We start from the raw sequence: 16,918 nt of genomic DNA, 5'->3' as shown, positions 1-16,918 counted from the left end.
CAAAAAGTCATTAAAGGAAAAAAATGCCTATCTGGCTTCAAATTACATTCAGCCAAAAAACAAATTCTTATAAGCACATTATCTACTAAAGGGCTAGTGCTATGTGGTTCCGGATTCAAACTTTTTAAAATTCTACTAAGAAAAAACAAGAATACATCAAAATTGATTACATTATTATTACAGGCTAGAGTAGTGATTCCCAAAGTGGGTGCTACTTCCCCCTGGTGGGTGCTGCAGCGATCCAGGGAAGCGATGATGGCCACAGGTGCATTTATCTTTCCTATTAATTGCTATTAAAATTTTAAAAATTAATTTCCAGGGGGCTAAGTAATATTTTTCTGGAAAGGGGGAGGTAGGCCAAAAAAGTTTGGGAACCACTGGGCTAGAGGTATGAATCAGTTCTAAATGCCAAAAGTCTCACCTATTTTGCCTTTCCTCCCGTCCCCCATCTACATGCCTTCATTCAGTGCTCCCAAGCCCTAAACAATATATACAAAACATGGATGGGAGTCCTTTTATTTCCTTCCCTGGGTAAAGATCGCTGGAAGGAAGGCCAAGGGAGGTACTTCTCTCCCTGACCAAGGCATAGCCCTCCTCTTTCACGCTGGAGCAATCATAAGATGTCACAGACATGACATTAGTGATCATTAAGATTCAGAAATTTACCTTCCAAGTTCCTACAACCAGGATTCTGGAGTCTCAACTCAGCACTCTTACCATGTGTAAGGATGATCTGAGGGTAAGTTAAAAGAGTAAGAATCTAACACTGTAATAAATACTTTGTGGTCCTTGTGCCCCAACGGAGAGCGTTCTGACCAGGAGTCAGGACATCTGGCAAACTTTTTGTTAACTTACTCTAATTATGAGCAAATATATCAAGGCTCAAACTCGTCATCTACAAAATGAGGGAGGTGATGTATGTAGTTCAGGAGTTCTTAATCTAGAACCCACAGATTTTAGAAATTCTGTGAATTTGAAAAGGAAACGATTACATCTTTATTTTCTGTGATCTCTAACTTAACATTTCCTTCAATTATTTAGAAAAATTATTCAGAGATATGGCCCCCAGGCTTCATCAGACTGCCACAGGGGTCCATGATACCAAAAAAACCCAAAACTTAAGAACATTTAATCTAGATGATTCCTGGAGGCCTTTCAAAGCTAAAATTATGTTAACTTCTGTCAATAATGTGTGTAAACATGCATGTATGCATACACAATATACATGCAATGACTATTTATAGAAAGTCTATCGTTTAACACGCGGATTTAGGAAGAGGTGAGTAAGCCACCCACAGCTTAGGTAGCTAACAAGCTGTTTTCTTAGGAAAGTAGTAAATTATATCCTCTAGTTCCTCATCATATTCCTTCTCCCTATTTCCCCTAGCTGACTGCTGCCACAGACCATGCATAAAGTCTGGAAAGCAAACAAGCCAAGGGGAAAAATTCCTCAATAATGCTTCCTTCTTTCCCTCTCTCTCATTCCCGGATATGAATACAGAACCCTAAATAAAGGGAACCCACTGAAAGCAAAAAAAGACTCAGATCTGCATGGGCTAATTATTTTAAAATAGCATAAAAAAACAATCGGCCACGAGAGGGCGCTTGGAAATCAACTAGCAGCTGCTGCCAAACTTGGAGACTGGCCAGAGCAGAGACTGGGAGTGGATGAAGAATTACGAGTAAATAGAGGAGTGAGATCAGTGCTTTTCTAAGTCTGCAGCAACAGCAGCAACAAGAGAAGACTTTACTGATGTTAACTTCATCCCTGTCGATCCAATCAACCCGACAAAAGTATCATGGAGTGCTAATTAAATACGCCTCTCCCTCCCCCAAAAACAAGCCAACGATATACACCTTTATGCTCCATCTTCAGCTAAGTGCCAGCTCATCCAATTCCTGTACCAGTTCCCAATGTTAGGCCCAATCCAAGCATCTTATCCCATTTAACCTCTTTTCTTTCTCCATACCTGTGGGCAATGGCTGGCTTGTGCCCCTCTCCCCGGCACCAGGGCACATCCTCGTGCAGATAGGACAGACCTCGGGACATGGTCTCAGCTACATGGCACAGCTCGTTCCAAGTAACAATGTTCCCTTTTAAGTAATCTGTGAGAGAACCCTAGAAGAAGTAGAACAATGAGGGTTCAGGCCCGTGGAAGGGTAGCCTACATCTGGGAAAACCAAGCCCGTTAAGAAGAGCTCAGACGCAACTCTGTCCTGCAGGTAGTGATTGGGCATTGACTGAGGCAGAAGGATCGCCTTGTCACAGAAGCCCGAGAGACAGGGGAAAGCAGCAGTTATGAGTCCTCTTAGGGAAGGCAGAAAGGCAGGTCAGAATCACCTTGTCATGGAAGGCTGTAATGAGCCACAGCTCCACCTCCAGGTTGGAACCTCTTTTCTCGGCTGCAATGAACTGGAGCAGATTTTCATGCTTCATGCCTGGTGTGCTGAAGATGTCCCGTTCACTCTGCCAGGACTGTTTGTCCTAAGGGACAGAAAATACTCAGCTTTGAGACCTCAGCGACTAGTCCTCTGACAGTGGTGATATAGGCATCCTAGCCTCCAAATTGTTTCAGTGGGTCAATAAGCACCATTAATCATTTACAAGGGAGAAACTGTTGTATAAAGTGCTTGGAATATAAAGGAAGGCAAGTGGCATGTAAATAACTAGGTACCTAGAAGATACATAGAGTAAATTAAGATAATCTGAAAAGGGAAAGCATTAGCAGCTGGGAGGATAAATCCTTCCCTGCCTCCAGAGCAAGAAAAGTATACTCTTGTGAGAGATCATCTGGAAGAAACACAGTAATATCATCATTCTGAGGCCTTTGCTGATCTATCATTCTCTTTCAGAGACTGAGAATTTTCAATACCTCCCTCTATGAGTCCCCCCACAAATACTTACAAATATGATCCCTGATCCAAAAAAAAGCTTCTTTTTTCTTTCTTTTCTTCTTTCTCTATCTCCCCAAGTTATAGCTCTTCTCCCTTTAACTGCTAAACTTTTAGTCATTTACACTGGCTGCCTCTACTTTATCACCACCCACTTGCAATCTGGCTTTTAGCCCCATCACGCACTGAAACCAATTTCTCCAAGATTAACAAGGATCTCTTAACTTCTAAGTCTAAATCCCTTTCCTCAACCTTAATTTTCTTGCATCAATGAACACTACTGACCACTTCTCCTTCTGGACAGCTTCTCCTTTCTTGGCTTTCCACAACCTTGTCCCCTCCTCATTTTCCTCCCAGCAGTCTGACTACTCTTCCTCAAGCTTCTCCTGAGGCCTCATCATCCTATTCTCACATCCTTAGCTGAATAATCCCTCTACCTTCTCTTCTTTCTTTCTAATCCCTTTCTTGGTAGACTCATTCACTCTCATAGCTTTAACCACTTCCCTTTGGCTGACTTCCAAAGCTTCCTGGAGTTCCAGTCCTATCTCTCCAATCGTCTGTTGGACATTTCTATCAAGGTGTTGCACCAGCCCCTCAAACTAATATACCCCAAATGGAATTCATCAGCCTTTCCTCTCCCCATACATGTTAATTCTCCCAATTTTGCTATTTCTGTTAAAGGCACCACTATCTTCCTGGTCATCCAAGACCTCAAACCTCAGTCACCTATTCTTCCATTTCCCTCACCCACTAGATTCTGTCTTCATTATTTTTCTCACACCTATCGCCTAGAAATGCAATACCTAAAACCAGATGTGTTACCTGTAATGGAAAAATCTTCACTGCTACATAGTCATTCATAAGCTGAGCCTTCCAGACACAGCCAAAACGTCCCCGGGCCTTGATCTCCAGCAGTTGCAATGGCTTCAGGCCAACAAGTGGAGAAGGGGGTGGAGGACCCGGGTCCTAAGATAACAAAGGGATTAATAGGAAGAGTTCAAAAATCTATAGACTTGTACTATCAAGGTCCACAACACAAGTCCTTGGGAAGGACGTCATGGGTTCCTGTTGCGGCTACTCTTTCCCAGCAAAAGGTACACAAAGCCTTGGCTTAGAAATTAAGGAGAATTGCCCCTTAACCCCAAATGCCTAGCCCTTACCACTCTTCTACCTTGGAGTGGATATTCAGTATTGATTCCAAGACAAAAAGTAAGACTTAAAAAGAAGAAGAAACTGAGGAGCAGAATCTATATCCTGACTCCTCTTCTGGCATTCATGTCCTGCCAAATGAACCTAAGCAGGTCACTTAGTGCTTCAATTTTCTTATGACAAAACAGTGAAAATAATCTCTGGCTCACAGAGTTCGACAATGGGCTAAAAGGACGTAGGAGGGAAAAATAGAATGAGTTCTTTTCACTGTCCTCTACATGAGCAAGCATGAGTGTCCACAAATATTAAAGCAGTACGGGTGCAGGAAAGCGTGACCTTTTATCTTTGAGAAAGTCCTTTCCCTGGAAGGGCAAGAAACTAAATATATTTTCTCTTTTAATGCCTGGGGGCCCCCATCCATCCCCTCTCTCCCTGGAGGTCTCTCTCCTCCATTCTCCTGGATACCTCATTGACGTCCACATGACCGTAGGGAGGCTTTCGGTGCCTGTACATCCAGAATGCAATGACAATGGCCAGAGAGAGGCCCCCAATAGGCAGCAAGGCATATGCAAGCACTGTGAGCAGAGGGACAGTCGAAGGTGGCTCATAGGTAACTGCGGGGAGATAAAAAGGTTTTGTTCACAAGATGAAGTGGCTGCCCCCTTCGCAGTCGAAGCATCATCCCTCTTCCATCTTGCTGGCTTTTTCTGGGGGACAAAGGCTGGATGTCCCGCTTCCTCTCCCTCACCTCTGAGAAAGGACTCGTGCCAGACCTCTAAAGCCAGAGTAAAGGCTTATTTCCAAGTATTGATCTTATGCCTGTATGTAGAAATGGCTATGTTGGAATGTCCTATACATATATTTTCTTCCTATAAAAATGAAACACAGGATGGACTGAGAGCCAGACCTAGAGATAAGAGGTCCTAGGTTCACATCTGGCCTCAAATACTTTCTAGTTGTGTGACCCTGGGCAAGTCACTTAACCCCCACTGCCTAGCCCTATCGCTCTTCTGCCTTGGAACTAATACCTCGTGTTGATTATAAAATAAAAGGTAAAAGTTTTTTAAACATAACAAAAATTTCAAAATGATACAGGTGGATATATGGCAACCAATCAATCAATAAACATTTACTAAACATCTACCAAATGCTGGAGATATCAAAAAAAAAAAAAGGCAAAAGACAACTCCTGCCATCAAAAAGCTTATAATCTAAATGGAAGAGAAAACGTTAAAACAAATATATACGAAGAAAGCTATATACAGAATAAATAAAAAGTAATTTTAAAAGGGAAAGCACTAGAATTAAGAAAGGCTAGGGAAGGCAAGCTTCCAGTAAAAGATGGGGTTAAAGCATGTGTATGTATGAGTGTTAAAGTGGAAAGAGTACTGAGCAGAGAGACCTGGCTTTGACATGTACTACCTGTCTGATTGTAGATGAGTTAGATTCTCTAAGCCTCAGTCTCTTCATCCAAAAAATGGGAATATTTGTGCTACCAACTTCCCAGAGTTGATGGGAGGAAATGTATTTTTATAAGCCACAGACCATTATAGAAGAATGAGATAAAGATGACTATGTGTGATTATAAACATCCATGACCCAAGTAGAGCAGAGTGGACAGAGATGGAGGCTTGGAGCCAGAAAGATGCGGATCCCTAACATTTACTGGCTGGCTCTATGGCTTTGGGTTGCTCACAATGACTCGGTGCTCCAGGAAACTCCTGAAGACACTTAAATTGCAGAGAAAGTTCTAATATCTATAGGGGGAGGAAGCTGCTCATTAGGAGCTCTCTATACTAATGAAATCAGAGATCCAATAAAAAAAGTAAATAAACATCTATATTTTATTTTGAGGATGTGAATGTTATGTGCATGAAAAAATCTCAGGCATCATTAAGGGAAATGCTCAGCATGTAACACTTTGGAAACCAGAGACATAAAAGAACATGGCAATTTTTCACCTCTACTCTCTCTATTCCTCAAAATATGTGGCATTATGTGAGATTTGGAGGGTTATGATCAGATAATATAATCTTTAAAATGCAGCCAATTCTGTTTTTAGAGAAGAGTTAATGGTCATTTAACTCCAAATGGAATAGAGTGATTTCTTTCTTCCCTATCTAAAGTCACCAGAGTATCTTCATTGCTATTGAGGAAAACTCTCCTTTCTTCCTTTTATCCAGTCTTTTTACTAAGCCTCATCATGAGCAAAGACGTCCGCCGTTTGGCTATACTAAAGGTAGAAGGAGACAATGTCGTGGAAAGGTCACTGTCAGAAAAGCAGAGGACCTGAATTCAAATCCTGTCTCTAATTCTTTCTTCCTGTGTGATCTTGAGCAAATCACTTAACAATCCAGAACTTCAATTTCTTCATTGATAAAACAATGAGGTTAATAAGCTTGATTTTGCTCAAGACCTCTTCTAGGACAATTTCTATGATTCTATGATCTTATCTTTGGGGAAGGAGTTGGGATAGTTCACAGTCTCACTAGAGGAACAGTACTTCCCTTTCTCCAGAAATACTCTCACAGTTTAAAGATTTATGATTTCATAAATGCAGGTGCTCCCTTCATCAATGTAGATGATCTCAGGGAGCTGTGACTTAAAAATCTCTTCTATCATGTCCACTTGGGAAGGGAACCTCTGTAATTTGGTAGGCTGGGTCCTTCAGCAACAGTTTGTCAAAAGGGCTGCCTTCAAGCACCTCCAGTTTGGCAGTATATTATCTGAAGTTTGTTCTATATTAGCATAGTTGTTGAGAACCTATAATCAATGCCTAGGCTCTTGAGTCCTTAGGAATGAGGTTTCAGTGGAGCCTTTCAAAATATTCACATTCAAAAAAATGACAATCCTGCCTAAATTAATTTACTTATTTAGTGTCATACCTATCAAACTACCAAAAAACTATTTTAGAAAATTAGAAAAAATAATAACAAAATTCATCTGGAGAACAAAAGATCAAGATTATCAAAGGAACTAATCAAAATAATTGCATTCTCTTCAATTTTCTCCTTGACAACATTTGTAACTCTTGTTTGTTTGAATGGATTTATAATATTCACCCTCCAAAATGATACAAAATATTTCCATTTAAGAAATACATTTTCTAAACTTCAGTTGACAGCACTACTCTTTTAAAGATACTTAAGAAGGGGCAGCTGGGTAGCTCAGTGGATTGAGAGCTAGGCCTAGAGACAGGAGGTCCTAGGTTCAAATCCGGCCTCAGACACTTCCCACCTGTGTGACCCTGGGCAAGTCACTTGACCCCCATTGCCTACCCTTACCACTCTTCTGCCTTGGAGCCAATACTGGCTCCAAGACAGAAGGTAAGGGTTTTAAAAAAAGATACTTAAAAAACTGAACACATAATTTATTTTTACTTGACTAGGTATTTATTATGAAAGGATTTAATTTTTACTTTTTTCTTGGAGGGGGCTTTTAGAAGGGGGTAGTGACAGTGATGCCAGAAAAGGGAGAAAAGCATCAATTAATAATGTTAAGGTACATAGATATGAGCAAGTGACTCAGTAGATGGAGAGGCAGGCCTAGAGAGGAGAGGTCCTGGGTTCAAATCTTGTCTCAAACACTTCTTAGCAGAGTGACCCTGGGCAAGACACTTAATCTCCTTTGCCTACCACCCCCTTACTGCTGTGGAACCAACACATAATATTGATTCTAAGAAAGAAGGCAAGGGTTTTTAAAAAACAAACCTTCTTTTTTTCAAAGCTACAAAGAGGGTAATAGAAAAAGGATCCACAAAACAAACAGGGCAATATTGGGGTAGTATGTTAAATGTAACAAATTTTTTTTTAAAAAACTAAGCTGTAATAGACTTAATTTCTTAAGCAGAGATTCAGTTTTATATACAATCTTATTTTCTTATCCTTTGAATATGGAAACATTTGTTTGCTGATGTTGTCAATTTCTTTAAACCAATGAAAATTTTTAAAAACTGAATCCATATGAAAATTTTCATTGTTTTGAAAATTAAACTGTCAGTTTCCTGAAGGCAAAGAATGTATCATCCTCTATTCTTGAAATGGCCTCAAACACTCCAAAATAAAATTTTCCCTAAGCCAAGTTTAGTCATACAACAACAACAGCAGCTCAGAAATTAAGTGCAGAATGAGAGTCGCTATTGATGATGAAGCTGACCATTGATCCAGCAGGAGTCCAGTAGAATAATGAGACACCATGACACCTAGGGGGAATGAAGGGCAGCACAGCACAGCACAGCACAGTACAGAGTGTAATACTTAAAAGTGAAAATGTCTGATGTTCTAAATCCTATTCTATGGGCAAACCACAAACCCCTAACTCCTGAGTTTCCTCGCCTGTAAAATGGGAAGAGTAAAAACCCCTGTAGCACCTAACTCCTCACGGGGATATTGGGAAGCTAAAAGAGGATCATGCATGCAAAGTGCTTGCAAACTTTAAAGCACTATATAAACTTCAGTTAGTCCTAGGGCTCCATCTTCCCTTCCCTGGCTGGCTTCACCCACTGAGGGCTCGGACCTTTAGGAAGTGCCTCAGTCCCCAAACCAAAGCCACTCCAGCTTCCCTTACCTTCAGGGCCAGTGACCTCAGGTAAGTGTGTGAACTTTTCATTGCAGAAGTTTCCTTCACAGCAACAGAAGTAGACCTGGGGGTTTTCTTCAGTGGCTACGCATTCCTGCCTGTGATGAGGAATGCAGAGAAGTTGCATACATTATCAAAATCATCCAGACTTTCCTCCTGGAGTCCATTAGATTCTAAGCACTTACCCTTGACCCCTGGGGCTGAGGGGGGGAGGAGGATGCTGAGAAGATGAAGGCCTGCCCCATGTGGAGTGTTAATTCCCAAGTGTTTACTTCCATTTCACAGTTGGAAGAGAAGTAGCCCTTGAGAGCCACTTTGCTGATGGCTAAGCACCAAAATTACACTTGGAAACACTGACAAATAATACTTCATGATTTTAAGGAAAACAAATTTCAAGCTTTCAAGGAAGGAGACTAGGGAAATATTCCCAACAAAGGGTTTCTGTAGTTTGGTAGGAGAGGAAGTGGGGAAGAGCCCAGATGATTCTTTCAAAGGATCCCAAAAGACCAAAGATAATCCTTCACCCTCCCGCCAAGCACAGGAAGCTAGTCACATCTGTACAGTTTGGAATATGATGCCTGTCCCGTTGGCCAACGAGGTTACTCCACCACCAAGATACTCTTAAGAGATGGTTTTCTGACCAAAAGAACTCAATCTGGCTGAAGGGGTGGGGACTGGGGTGAGGAAGAAATACCTATCATAGCAATTGAAGTCATCCAGCCAGCAGCCCTTCTTCACAAGTTCAATGGAACCAGAGCTATTCCTCCAAGAAGCATAGCAATGAAGGCGCTTGTCCTTCTCTCCCTCACAACGTTCCAGACCACTCTGGTTTGTCTTCTCCAGTTCCCAGTTGGCATTGTAGTAGATGCATTCCCTTGTCTCAACTTCCCCACGCCCTGGTCCTGCAGGAAAAAAACAAACAAACAAAAAGTAGGGATGGTGATAGATAATGGGAATACAATCATCTCTCTATATATCCTTGGATCCCAGGGTCTAGGCCTAGAGAGATACAAAAAGAATAAAACCAGCTAACTCCTCCACATTTGACTTCAATTGCATCCTTCCCTGATACCCTTTTTTTGCATCTTTCATCACTCCCTCCAAATGAATTGTTCCCATCTACCTACAAGCATGCTCAGATCTCCCCATCCCACTTATTATCCCATCTCTCTCCTCTCCATTACAGTCAAATTTCTAGGGCAAAAAACAATTGAACCACAAAAAAAGGCATCATTTCTATTTCTTCTATTTCTATTCTATTTCTATTTCTTCAAACTCAGGCTAGCTTGCCTCTTAACACTCCGTCTTTAAAAGGCCAATGACTTTCATTCAGCCTTCATCCTACTTGACCTCTCTTCAGCAACAGAACTCTGTTGTTTCCTCTCTTCCTTTCAGATATACTGATTTCTATTGATTTCTGACAAAATGCACCTAATTAGTGTTCTTCAAACAACCAACGAATCAACAAATGTTAATATTAAGTCCCTACTATGTGTCAGATGCTATGTTAGGCAATAAGAAGACAAAGGGAAAAAATAAACTAATAATACACTAAGGAGATCATATCATTCCTCTATTTCTTTCACTAGCTTCTAGTCCTCCTCCCAGCTCTTGAAAAGGACATTTCCCAAGGTGCAGACCTTGGCCTTTAATTCTCCTCCTTCTATATTACCTTCTTTGGCAACATCACTCATTGCCACAACTTCAGCTGTAACCTTGACACCAATCACCCTCAAATTTTTATCTTGAGTCTTGACATCTCCTGTAAGATACTGACTCATATCTCCAACTGCTGAGGTGGTAATTAAGGTATTTACACCTGGATATTCTGCTAGCACTTCAAACTCAATCTTTTCTCCCAAATAAAATTCTTCCTTCAGTCATTCTACTATTTACCCAATTCACGAAGGTCAAAACCTCCCATTCAGTTATGAAGTCTTGCATCTAGCTCTCCCCCCTACCTTCAGCTAGGCCATCCTATTCCCACAGTCACTGTACTAAGAGTTCCTCATCACCTCCTGCCTGGATCACCAGGAGCATGCAAGCTCCTCAAGGTCATGGACCTGCTCTATTTTTTAGCACGTCAATCAACCAATAAGCATTTATTAGGTACTATGCAGTTTATTAATATTCATTATATGCCTTAAACACAGTAGTCTTTAAAATACTTGTTGACTTAAACTATAAGCAGGAGATTCCTTAAAAGTCTTGCCTCCTCTTTTCTCTGCTCCTCTACTGCATTAAAAAAAAAACAACCTCATTCTGTCTTAGTATCAAGTCTAAGACAGAAGAACAACAAGGGCTAGGCAATCAGAGTTAAGTGATTTGGTCAGGGGCACACAGCTAGGAAGCATCTGAAGCTAGATTGAACTCAGGTCCTCTTGACTCCAGGTCTTGTGCCCTATCCCCTGTACTACTACCTGGCTGCCCCCAGTGCATCTTTCATGCTGCAATAAAAAAAAATCTCCTGCACAGATCTCCTCAAAATCTCCACTGGATCCTGAATTCAAACCTCTTTGTCTAGCACTCAAAGCATTCTACATACTGGTGCCATCTTAATTTTTTCTGACTTGGCTCCTATGACAACTTTTCCATAAAAACATTACATTCCAATCAAAATTAATTACTTGCTATCTCTTTCTTCTACAAAATGACTTTGTATTTCCCACTGCAGAGTTTTCACCCAGGCTGTTCCTTATACCTGGAATGCCCTTGAAATCTTCACTTACTGGTTGAAATCCCCTTCTTTAATACCCAATTCAAATTCTCTCTTCTCTAGGAAATCTTCCCTCAACTATTCCTCCAGTATTCCAGATGGTAATGAATAAACTTTCCTCTCTTTAAGTTTCCCATAGTATTTTGTTTGCTCCTTTCTAATACATGTGTCTGTTAAGTTTACATTGTAGTTATTTATATTTCTGGCTGGTATAGACAAGTGTAGGTTAGATAAAGTGACACCCACTACCAAAAAGAAAAAACAACTTGGAAGGCCATAGAAGGGAAGTGACATGGAAAAATCCTTAGGAGGCAGAATCAGAAAACCTTGTACAAATTGTTTATCCTCCTTCCAGCCCCTAGCCCATCTCCTCTAGCATCTCTTTCAGTGTCATGTTAAGGTAGTAAGTAATATGAGAAGTTCCTCCATTCTAATGTAAGCAGTTTCAGATTCACTCTCTCAACAGGCTAGTGCATCCAGGTATATACAAATGAGTTAAGAGTCTGGCCTATCATAGCTTAAGGACACATTTTCCCCAGAGATCCCTGTCCAGGTTCCAAATGCAACTCCTAGGCTCAGTTCTCTCTCTCTTATTTCCTAAGGGACTTTGTCCTCTCTGATTAATGCCCCCCTGCTCAGTCCAGTCTAGGCTAGAACATCTTCTTCCATTAGACCCAATCTAGTAACTAAGCCATGTCCCAGATGAGCCACACCACAAGGTAGTGCAAATTGTTGAATGTTACTGTCCAGCTTCTGTCAGTGATCTCTGAAACATCATGGCTAATGGGAAAGGAACTATAGGGTGGAGAGGTAAATGTCTAGATTCTCAAAAAAGGAAGAATATATTCTGCAAAACTATATGCCAGTGAATTTGACTTTGATTTTAAAGAATTCTAGAACATGCTATTATTAAAGGGACAGTTAGTTAAAATCTAGAAAAGGAAGCAGTAATCATAAAAGCCAACATGTCTTCATCAAGGAATGGTTATAACCATATAACCTCAATTCCTTTTTTTGGGAAAGGGATGAGGATTACTAGACTGATAAGTAAAGCAAATGTTATAGACAGAGTTTACTTTAGCAAAGCATTTTACAAAGGCTTTCAAGCTATTCTTGTGGAAATGGAGTAGATGACAGTATAGTTAAGTGGATCATTATTAAGTGGAATGGTCAACCCCAAAGTATAATCATTAATAATTTGATGTCAATTTGGAAAGAAATTGACAATGGAGTGCCTCAGAAATCTTTAATTGACCCTATAATGTTTAGCATTTTTACCTCTGATCTAAATAAAAGCACAGCTGACACACATATCAAATTTGTTGTTACTACAAATGCTAAGAGGGATAGCTATTGTGTTTGAATGACAAAGCCAAGATCCAAAAAAGACTCTAACAGGCTGGAATAATAGATGGATCTGAATATGAAATGTAAGTAATTAATGTACAGTTCTAAACTAGGGGTTCAAACTATCAACTCTAGAAAGAGATCTGGGGATTTTAGAGAACTGCACAGGCAATGATTCAACAGTATAAAAAGGTAACTTAAAAGCTGAAAGTAATCTCAAATCTCTTTGAAAAACAAGTGTCCAGGACTAAGAATGAGAGTTCTATACCCCATGCCCTGGTTGACCCATACCCTTAAACAGTGGTGTCAAATTTAAACAGAAACAGATCTCTGTTGCAAAATGACTTTAAAAAGCATAAATTAACAGTATCTATGTTGTATTGTACTTTTATTTATTTTGTTAAATAGTTTCTAAATACATTTTAATCTGTTTCTGCTGGGAATTTTGTTGGCTCGAGTTGAGTTGCCTTATAGTACTATGTTCAATTCTTCTAGGAACTACATTTTATGAAGTGAAATGATAAGTTGGAAAGGGTCCAGAAAAGGGTAATCAAGGTGAGGTACCTTGAGATCATGCCACTTAAGATTGGTCGAAGATGTTTCACCTGGATGAAAGAAGTCTAAAAGACTGATACCTGCCTTCATATATCAGAAGGGCTATCATGTGGAAGGGATTTCATCAAAATGGAAAACTTTTTTAAAAAATGGTGACTTTCCAGAGAGGTAGATTTAGTCTTAATATAAGAAAAAACTTCCCAAAAATTTGAGCTATCTCAAAATGGAATGCACTACCTTGGGAGGTAGTGTTATGTCTTCATCAGAGGTTTTTTAGCACAGATTGGATATAGGAGGGATGCTGTTCAGGTATGGGATTAGACTAGGCAGTTTTCTGAGGTCTCTTCCAGTTCTTATAGATTCCATGCCACATAATTCCTCCTTTTTATAACAATTTGATTAAATAAAAATCATTCTTGATCTCTACAAGCTTACTATCTGGAATAAATGCCCATGATTACGAACAGAGATAAGTATATATCGGGCAAAAACTGAAGAGTGGTCAGAAAAGGGTATCTAGAAATGTTTGAACTAATCCCCACCACTTAGTAAGAATCTAATCAAACCACAAGTCCTGCCAGCTCTTCTTTAATAAAGTAGCACTCACTCTTGTTTATTCCTGCTTTCTCTCAGGTTCTCATCACCTCATGCCTAGATTACTTAAATAGCATCCTAACTCTTCTGCCTGTTTACAGTCTCCCTTTCTCCACTCCCAATCCATCCTACACTCATCACCAGATCCTTCCCAGAACATAACTTTTATCAGACCATTCTCATAATTTCCTTTGCTTAAGAACCTTCAACAGTTCTTCACTACCAACAAGAAAAAAATCAAACTCCTCTACCAATCCCTCCACAATCTGGTCCTACCTGAATCTCACACTAGTTCTTCCTATGGACCATTATCTCTATTTGATGAAATCTAGACCCTTCAAAACTAGGGTTAAATCCCATCTCCTCCAAGAAGCCTTCCCTGATTATTCTGGCCCCAAACAATTTCTCCTTCCCTCCCCTCTCCCCAAGAATTCATATGGCATCCAAGGACAGGTCATGAATGTCTGTATAATTCGTTAGGCAATTAATCATGACTGCCTTGTGACAGCTCTTCAATTCTTGCATTGAGCTGTTATTTATCTCTTACTTCAATATCTGGATGGATCTCTGAGTTAATCCATGACCTCTCTTCCTGAGTGATTCTTTTTTATATCTTTCTGTTAGCCTCCCTCGAGCATCCATCCAACCTACTGGAAACCTTCCTTCAGTTAACATTTCATGGCCTAGCACTCAGCTTGTCCATTTGTCATTGTCATCTTTTGGTATCACTCAATGGCCACCTCACCCTCCTTTTTTCAGTTATATGTGCCCTTTTGTCTTTTATTTTTTACTTTTGCTTTATTTCACCAGATTGTTATGAGTAGGAGTTATCATAGTCATCTCCTTATATTCTATATTACTTATCACACATAGTAGACCTCGATATTTTATTGAGTAAATAAACGAAGATATGATTTATGAAAAAATGATGTCTCAGTGTAGGAAACTATAGTTCAGCCATTCAAATGAGAGGCAGCTATAAATAAAACTGTGTCCCTAATGATAATGTAGTCCAGGAAGATGAGGCTGGAAAGACCTCCAAAACAAAAATTAACTTGTGCACATAGTAATAGTTTTCAACCTGAGTTAAGTGGTCTGGAAAAGTCCAGCCTTCATCCATTCATAAACCGATACCAATGAGACCTGGACCCACCCTTTCACCTGGAGCCACCTGCTTTCAATAGTCAAAAGGACAGGGAATTTCGCCTTCACTCTCGGGGGCTTCCAAATTGGAAGAAAAACAGATCCAACTGCCTTTGGGTGATTGTACTAAAAGATCACAGAAATGAAGGAACTTTTGAAGGTACCAGTGCTCAGAACTACACTCTTATCTTCCTTGAAAAATCACCAGAGCAGAGAATCCCATTGTCATACTCAGTTCATTTCAACAAACCTTTATTGAATGCTTGGTGTGCATGAGGTAGTATAGATACAAAGAAAAAATAAGTAAAACTATTCCTGTTCTCAAGAGGCATGTGGTATACTGGAGGAATAAAAACACCCAGGGATAAGTAAATAATCTGTAAGAACTGTCATTCTGGGAATACAAAAAAACTTGTAGGGGAAGGAGCCTTCATAGAATCATAGTGATGATGATGATATGATGATGATGATGATAAAAGAAAAAGAGAAGAATGATTATGATCACATAAGGAAAAGGGATGAGAATGATGAGGGAATCCTGATGGAATACAGAGCAAAGGACTAAACATGTTATACATCAAACTAGAGTGATTTAAATGCAAATACTAAGCAAGCTTAATTATTTATATTAATGTTGTTTGATATGGATAGGGACTGAACCTGTGATTTCATGAACAGAATCTGGACCTATGATTTCAATGGAATGGTAAGGAAATTTTCTCTTAACAATGCAGGTCAGCACTTTCCTGAAACTTATATATTTACAGAGCTCCCTAGAGCACTGGCAGGTTAAGTTTGCTTGACCAGGGTCACCGAGCTAGTATAAGTCCTAGGCAGGTCTTGAATGAAGGTTTTCCTGGGTTTTAGGGCAGCTCTGAAGCCATTCTGCCTCTCTCAAACTTCTAATAAGATATATATATTTAAATGGTTATTCCTGGAAACAAATTCAGCCCTCTAAGCAGCATCTATGCTAAGGAGAAGTTTTCCATTTAGAAAACACCCAGAGAGGCCAACACAGATGCTCCAAAAGGCCGAGGAATGCGTTTGGTCCATGGCCCTAACAATCGATCCGGTGTGACATTTCCAAATACCACAATTCCAAATCTAATTCCCTAGTAATCAAAAAAGCTATAATGCATGTAAATGAAAGAGTAAAGGACAACTGAAAGGTCAACCACAGGGAAACCATGACCACAGGAAAACAAGGGGAGGGAGATGACTGTTCTCCCTTTAGCCTAAGTCAAAGCAGAGCAGAGATGTCATCTTCTAAACTACAAAGGAAATGAACAACTGCCCATTTCTGCCACTAGCCAGGTTGGTTCACCTGCAGAGTAAGGCTAACCTTTTTTTTTATCCAAACCCATTGATTCCAGCTCTGAATTAGGCAGAGGGAGACAACACGAGCCAGATCAACAGGACTCAAGGCCATCGACAATGGTAGGCAGGAGATGTGGTTAGACTGTCAAGAGTGGGGCAAGCAAAGCTCTAGAGAAATCCTAACTAAGGTCAAGACCTTGGACAGCAGCTCAGTGGGAAACAGCTGCTGCTTATGTTCTAATGGACACTAACTATGGGCTTTCTGTTCCTACAGCCTGACCTACCAGGTGGGCATCATGTTTTTAGTAGAATTTTCTGATGTTTAAAAGGCTCACAAATTATATAGTATCTATTAAGAACCTACTGTATGTCAAGAACTGCGCTAGGCAGTGGAGATGAAAAACAAAAATGAAAAAGTCCTTACCTTCAAAGAATTTACAAGTAGGGAAGCCAGACAAAAGCAATATGTTTAAGAGAAGATCAACACAAATACAGATACCAAAAAATACAAAATAATTTCAAAGAGAAAGAAAAGGGTAAAGTAAGGGAAATGTGTTTTTATATAGTGCCTACTATGTGCAAGCACTGTCCTAAGGACTTTTTTTTATACTATATCATCTACATCAT

The 16,918-nt window shown here is 40.0% G+C and overlaps 1 protein-coding gene across 1 annotated transcript in view; it reads right to left on the bottom strand.

Annotated features, from left to right (window-relative positions):
* ACVR2B (activin A receptor type 2B) overlaps window positions 1-16,918 on the bottom strand; it is a 69,457-nt gene that overhangs the window by 5,742 nt on the left and 46,797 nt on the right. Inside the window, exons 2-7 of the mRNA XM_044670946.1 lie at window positions 9,314-9,521; window positions 8,608-8,717; window positions 4,507-4,655; window positions 3,715-3,858; window positions 2,342-2,485; window positions 1,971-2,119 (exon numbers count right to left, since the gene is read on the bottom strand). Coding sequence (XP_044526881.1) covers window positions 1,971-2,119; window positions 2,342-2,485; window positions 3,715-3,858; window positions 4,507-4,655; window positions 8,608-8,717; window positions 9,314-9,521 — 904 coding nt within the window. The remainder of the gene's footprint in view (window positions 1-1,970; window positions 2,120-2,341; window positions 2,486-3,714; window positions 3,859-4,506; window positions 4,656-8,607; window positions 8,718-9,313; window positions 9,522-16,918) is intronic.

This window comes from Gracilinanus agilis, chromosome 1, assembly GCF_016433145.1.
Source record: "Gracilinanus agilis isolate LMUSP501 chromosome 1, AgileGrace, whole genome shotgun sequence".
Lineage (NCBI taxonomy): Eukaryota > Metazoa > Chordata > Mammalia > Didelphimorphia > Didelphidae > Gracilinanus > Gracilinanus agilis.
This window is presented reverse-complemented; position numbering and strand designations above follow the sequence as displayed.